This window comes from Blennius ocellaris, assembly GCF_963422515.1.
Source record: "Blennius ocellaris genome assembly, contig: SCAFFOLD_179, whole genome shotgun sequence".
NCBI lineage: Eukaryota > Metazoa > Chordata > Actinopteri > Blenniiformes > Blenniidae > Blennius > Blennius ocellaris.
Window position 1 is genome coordinate 53,478 of NW_027661893.1, and position 7,007 is coordinate 60,484.

Sequence of the window (7,007 nt, forward strand, 5' to 3'; positions counted from 1 at the left end):
CATCAGCCACAGCTTGCGAAGAGACACCAGGCCTTGAAAGGAACCGGGACGGATGATCTCCAGCCGGTTCCCCGACAGCTCCAACTCCTCCAAACGAACAAGGGCCGTCAGTTTGGGAATGTCTTTCAGTCCACACATGCCCAGGTTCAGGTACCGCAGGTTGATGAGGCCCACGAAGGCGGCGTCCGAGATGAAATCCAGCTTCTTGAGCTCCCCCAGGTCCAGGCGACGTAGCGACGGCACGCGGTGGAAGGCATAGCCCGGCAGAGTCTCGATGGGGTTGTTGCGCAGCCACAGCTCCCGCAGTTTGCTGAGGTACTCGAAGGCGTGAGATGGCACCAGTGTGAGGCGGTTGTCGAACAGCTCCAGCGTGTTGAGGTTGGGGAGGCCATTGAACGCTCCAACCTCGATCTGGCGTATCTGATTCTTGGAGAGTTGGAGGATCTCGAGATGCCTCAAGTGCTTGAAAGTGTCTGACTTGATAACCTGAAAGGACAAAGAGACACAATTACCATCAGGATCGCAGGAGAGTCGACGTGTTTGACGTGTCAGAGTGGATTGTGTGACCAGCAAAAAATATTAATATTGGTTTTGTTTCGCAGGATTTATCGTCACGAGCAGCACTCCTAATACCATTACGCCCAGAGATTGCACGGGCTCCCCTGGTACACACAGCTTTTCTCAGTTTCCTTCCTTCCGTCCAGAAAACATAAATCAGCATGAATGTTTGTCTCGGGTTTTGTTTCGTGTCCAGGATGTACTCGGCCTTTTGCCCAATGTCAGAAGCAATTTACTCCAATTTCCTTTTCACCCAAGTCGAATCAGGCCGTATTGAAGATGAATAGATGGATGTGTGTACGAAGGTATAGTGATGAGGGCCAGCATGGTGGTGAGGTGGTTAGTCTCTTGTCTCTTAAACAGGTGGGTTGGTTCGTCCCACAATATGAAGTTGTCTTTATATGTGGTCTTCCCTGCAGTAAACTGGTCACCGGTCCACCCTGTTCCCGTCGGCAGGTTTCAGCTTCCTGGGATCCCAAGGTGGATCAATGGTTATTGAAAATGGGGGGGGGGGAAAAATGCTATGATGTGAAATCCAAATTTTCCAAAAAACGTATGTCTGTTTCTGTCGTACGAGCAAATCTAAAACGCGATGAAATAAAAATTCCACTGTCAAACATTATTACTTAATCAGGAATCGGATCAAAGAGCTTTCCTGGAGCTTCCAGTTCGATTCACTTTGATTCATTATAGAATAGTGAACGACGTTGAGCCCTCAACAGATGTGTGCCTCTAATTGTGACGTTTTAGTTTTCAAATTGATCTGATTTGTACGACATTATTAAACCATGTGAGGAAAGAAAACATTGTCACTGAGGGCATGAATTAATGTTTAAATAAACCCATAAGAGGATCAATAATTAACGTCCCCGCTCGTGATGATGAAAGCTGCCACTTCTACTACGTCCACTGGTCCTGCCGGCTCCCCGCCACTACAGACGGCAGCACTGACGTCCTGACTGACGTCACGGTGAGGTCACGGTGAGGTCACGGTGAGGTCACGGTGAGGTCACGGTGAGGTCACGGTGAGGTCACGGTGAGGTCACGGTGAGGTCAATGTTTAATGTTTAGCAGCTTCCCCTCAGGTTAGCTTGACCAATAGAATTGACAATTAGAAACTTTGCAGAATGTAATCCACAACCCAGCACTGGTTCTATATATATATCTATATCTATATATCTATATATCTATATATCTAATAGTGGGGGATCAACGTGTTTTTAAGGGGTTGGGATGGAGGTGCAGGGTTCAGTATGGAGTTGATGTGTTTTCTAGACCAACACGGAATTGTGGGAATCTGCAGGTCATTGTAGCTGAAGGGAAGGAAGACGGGAAACAGAAACCGGACCTCATCGGGCCAGGAGTCGGTCCGGTCCGACCGGACCTCATCGGGCCAGGAGTCGGTCCGGTCCGACCGGACCTCATCGGGCCAGGACTCGGTCCGGTCCGACCGGACCTCATCGGGCCAGGAGTCGGTCCGGTCCGACCGGACCTCATCGGGCCAGGAGTCGGTCCGGTCCGACCGGACCTCATCGGGCCAGGAGTCGGTCCGGTCCGACCAGACCTCATCGGGCCAGGAGTCGGTCCGGTCCAACCGGACCTCATCGGACCTCATCGGGCCAGGAGTCGGTCCGGTCCAACCGGACCTCATCGGGCCAGGAGTCGGTCCGGTCCAACCGGACCTCATCGGGCCAGGAGTCGGTCCGGTCCAACCGGACCTCATCGGGCCAGACGTCAAAGACCTGCAGCTCCTGAACGACTAAAAGCCCCTTAAATGTCTGAGTGTTTGACGTTGGTGTGGCTGAAGCCCTGAGTGAGACTCCTGGAGTCAAACCATCGCCTCGTCTGTATGTGGAGAGGAAGCGAGAGAGTGGGGGGGGGGGGGGTGTTAAGAAGGGGGGGGGGGGGGGGCTGTCAAGGCTTTACTCTCAGGGAACTCAGTGGAGGAAAAAATAAGCCAGAGAATCTGGGATGCCTTCAGGTGTTAAAACATTTTTAGATTTTTAATCATTCCAGCGCGGCTGCAGGAGGCGACGAGCTCCGTCCAAACCTGGAGTCTAAAAACACAACTGCTGTTGTTATTTCTTGTTCTTTTTGTGTGTACGTCCCGTTTCTGCTCCGTCGGCGTCGGGCGACGTTTAACAGGATGTTCTCCTCCGTCCAGCGAGCGTCCGACATTATGAGAGCTGCACTGAACAGTTTTAACAATGTTTGGGCTTTTAATGTGAGACGAGTGGCGAGGAAGGGAAAATAAAAGAAGTAAAGAAATGATTTTTTTTAAAAAAACACACGGGACCAAAGAAATGCCCCCCCGACATGAAAACCGATCCGGCGAGGGAATCAGGCCGCTGAGCGCCGCGTCGACGGTCTGCGGTTAGAGGATCTTCCTCTGCAGCCGTAAAGCCACAAACGCCGTCGAGGGACTGCAGATGAATGGCTAATGCATACAAAAGGCAGCGGAGTATCATGGAAATACGCCTCGTTTTCAATTCACGGAACATTCCCTCAGCTCCGCCGGGGCTTAAGCGCCTTTTCCAGCCATCATCGCCGCCGACTTTCTCAGAAATAAATGTTTATTTAAAAGAAACCCTCAATCGACAAGTTAATCCCGAGAGCCACGGACGACATGTCAGAAAAGATGCATGAGCTCGTGGTAAAGACGTACAAGTATTGTAATTCGTGTGTCTGTCACATTTATTTTCAGACCAAGAACAAAGTTAAAATATAGATTATTATTCCTTCAGATTGAAGAGCGTATAGAGACACGCCTTCGCTGAGTTTCACTGAGAAATCTTGATTATTAAAGATTATTATTATTAAATTACAAGTGTTTTTATGTAAAAAAAAGGTACGATGGAGGAATTCACACATTAGCCAAGATTAGACATTTTACATTAAACTTCTGGAAAGTAAAAAGTTGTAAAAAGTTGAACAACTTTTGCTCAAAAGCTCAGAATTTGCCCAGAAGCACAAAGTCGGTCGACGACGACGTCACAACGTCTCTGCAAATGAAACCCAATTGATTTTTCTTCCGGCAAGAACAAAAAAAAACAACGCAATATGGAAGATGACCGTTCACAAATTCAACAGAAAATATCTTATATTAGTAAATAAAAGTCGTAAGGAAACACCCGAACAGGTTTTCATCGTCTTCTGAGACACAAAGATTCAATAATAAAACGTTTTTTCGCTCAAAGTCGATTAATTACAACAAACTCCTTCCAGGAATTCAATAACTGTTTTTCACACTTGTTTTTTTTTTTTATCACTCTGTGCAAATCTCTAAATCAGACTTTATTTGTTCTTATAGAAGTCCCCCCCCCCCCCCCCCCCCCCCCAGGTTCATCCAACACGTTTTCCTTACATCTAAAAATCAAACGCTTAAACAAACAAGCGACTATAATTACATATTCAAGCAGGAAAACTACATTCTAGTTGTGTAGAGATTAATATAGGGGGCAGCGCATGTTAGTGGTTTTATGCTGTGACGTCCTGAGTGCAAAATGTATTTTATTATTTACACTGAGAACATTGACGACTCTTATTAGATAATAAAACTACAAACAGAGGCCTTCAAATCATAAACTGAGGCCTTGCCCTTAAGTGCTTAGTGTGGAGGAATCACAAGTGTGTGTGTGTATCGATTGTAATACATACTCTGAAGAGAAAAATCCTCAATCTGTGATAGAAGACGTGTCTCTTCTATTATTAACAAGCTTCAAATAGAATAAAAAAAAAAAAATCAATAGCTTTATTAAGACGTGTCGATGGGCTGCATGTGCTGAACAGAAACCAGATGTTGAAAATGATGAATGTGTGTTTCCTCGCCGTGAGTCGCGCTGCGACGTGACCTCTGACCTCCGGTCAATTAGAATCTAATGGAAAAACAAGCAGCCGTCAAAAGAAATCAATAAGATCTTTCTAACTATGGTTAAACTCAAAAAGCAACATGACGGGACTCAGAAAGTCCCGTTGTAAAGAAAATGATCATCTTTTAGGTAATTCACATTATAAATGTGCTTCTGTTTGTGAACATAGGTTGGTTTTTTTTGTATGAATCTTTTATTTTGTTGTGATACCAAAAAAAATGGTTTCATCGCAAAATCAAATTTTATTGATAAGTCGTGCCGATGTGTGAGGAAGAGGAGGATGAATATGATATAACAACCTCCTTTGGTGGTTCAAAGCTATTAGCATTAGCAGTGGTATCTACATTAATGCATTTCAGATGCTTCGTTTTACCGGAAAGCTTTTATTTTGAAAGATAAACAATAGCTGTAGTCATAATAAAAATGACTGCTGGCGTCTTCTGTTCACTGCTGTTATTGCGATTAACATGTTGACTCGGGACTAACTTCGGTCCGATCCAGTATCGGGGGCCGGTCCGATCCAGTATCGGGGGCCGGTCCGATCCAGTATCGGGGGCCGGTCCGATCCAGTATCGGGATCTGGTTCCGATATTAATGCAATTCGCGAATCGTAAATTCCCGATCCAGCCTGCGAAGGTTTCTGATCCATGAAGCTTCTGCTGAAACGAGTCAACAGGTGTTCCTCTGCTCTGCTGCAAAACGTGGACTGGATTTCCTGAACGGAGGCGAGTCTCAATCAGAGGCGGAGTCACGGGTCAGGAAATCCGTTCCTCAGTTTGCAGCCAGCTTAGCATGCTAACGGAAGTGGCGCTATCCGTGCTAACCGACTTTTCATGACAACAAGTCGCCGTTTGGACGGATTTCACGCTCAAAACGCCACAAAGTATCGAGGTGAATGTTTGTAAAGACAGTTTATTAGAGACGATGACGTCACGTCGTCCTCGTGGAACTAAAATACTTTGTCCTCAAATCAACACTAATGATAATAATAGTATTGAAGCAAATGCAGCTCTGGTATCAGAATAATATCGGTATCGGCAGATACTCAAATTTGAGCGCAGTCCCTACAAAGAGTGGTACAATGTAGGGTCGTGAACGACGCAGCGACGTGACATCATTACAACAATAATGGACGAAGAATGTAGAATCGCGGCTGCAGGTCATGACGGCGGCTCAACTGGGAGCTTCCTGTACCTTTCACAGTAAAAGCCCACAGTTCCAGGAGGTTCATTGCAGACTTGTTGAGAGTGACGGAACATTCTAGTGAATTCCACAACAACTACAGGACATTAAAGACACACCATCACACTCATGGTTCTAACAATCCACATCTCCCACATTTATCTTCCATTTTAATAATGTGTAGCGATAAAGGAGCCGAGAGCTGCAATGCATTATGGGAGTTTCTGTTTGTGGTGTTTTAAATGTAATTATTGGGGGTTATGTTAGGTTTGTAGTGTTGCTAATAATTGTGTTTTTGTTGCTTAGTTCATGTAGTTTAGTTTATTAGTTGTAAGTCGTCAACCAGCAGTGAAGAAGGTTTAGTGTGTCGTGTCCTCCTGGCAGGGTCTTCCTGTGGGACTGTCAAAATAAAAGACTGATGTGTCGTGTCCTCCTGGCATGGTCTTCCTGTGGGACTGTCAAAATAAAATGTGTGTCTCTGGGTGTTGTGTTCAGTGGGAAACGGGACCAAATGGCTCTTTGAGCATTAAAGGTCGCCGACCCCTGGTCTAGATGAGTGACTAAATGAAGAAGGGGTGTGGCCTCTTCCTCACCTGTATGGAGTTCTCCTGCAGGTTGAGGTACCGCGTGTTGACGGAGATGCTCTCCGGAACCTCCTCCAGGTTCTGCCGGGTGCAGATGACCCGGCTGGCCTGGTTGGAGCAGGTGCAGAGGGAGGGGCAGGCGGAGGCGGCGCCCACCAGCTGGGGCCCGGCGAGGAGGAGGCGCGGCAGCAGCAGCTGGGCCAATAGGAGGAGGAAGGGGGAGGGGCCGGGGAGGCAGGTCAGCGTGGCGATGCGCATGGCAACTGGGACATGACCTTGCTCTTTACTCCGGAGGTCCAGGTGAGCTGACTCCACGCTGGTGGCTTCGCAGAACCGGTGCCGTCCTCCTCCTCCCCCCCCGCCGCCCCCCCCCCGCCCCCGTCCTCCCGCGGCGGCCGGTCTAAGTCCCGCCTCCTCGGAGACGCTCGCCGGTCCGCTGCCCGACTCGGTGCTCTCCTCGACTCGGTGCTCTCCCCGACTCGGTGCTCTCCCCGACTCGGTGCTCTCCCCGACTCGGTGCTCTCCCCGACTCGGTACTCTCCCCGACTCGGTGCTCTCCTCGACTCGGTGCTCTCCCCGACTCGGTGCTCTCCTCGACTCGGTACTCTCCCCGACTCGGTGCTCTCCTCGACTCGGTGCTCTCCCCGACTCGGTGCTCTCCCCGACTCGGTACTCTCCCCGACTCGGTGCTCTCCTCGACTCGGTGCTCTCCCCAACTCGGTGCTCTCTGTGCTCTCCCCGACTCGGTGCTCTCCTCGACTCGGTGCTCTCCCCAACTCGGTGCTCTCCTCAACTCGGTGCTCTCTGTTCTCTC

The 7,007-nt window shown here is 48.6% G+C and overlaps 1 protein-coding gene across 1 annotated transcript in view; it reads right to left on the reverse strand.

Moving 5' to 3' along the window:
• The window catches only part of lrrc4ba (leucine rich repeat containing 4Ba), an 8,288-nt gene extending 1,822 nt beyond the window's left edge, over positions 1 to 6,466 (reverse strand). The window contains exons 1-2 of the mRNA XM_080522177.1: positions 6,203 to 6,466; positions 1 to 486 (exon numbers count right to left, since the gene is read on the reverse strand). The exon at positions 1 to 486 is cut by the window's left edge and continues 1,822 nt beyond it. Of these exons, the coding sequence (XP_080378303.1) occupies positions 1 to 486; positions 6,203 to 6,451 (735 nt within the window). The 5' untranslated portion in view covers positions 6,452 to 6,466. The remainder of the gene's footprint in view (positions 487 to 6,202) is intronic.
• Positions 6,467 to 7,007: the final 541 nt, after the last annotated feature.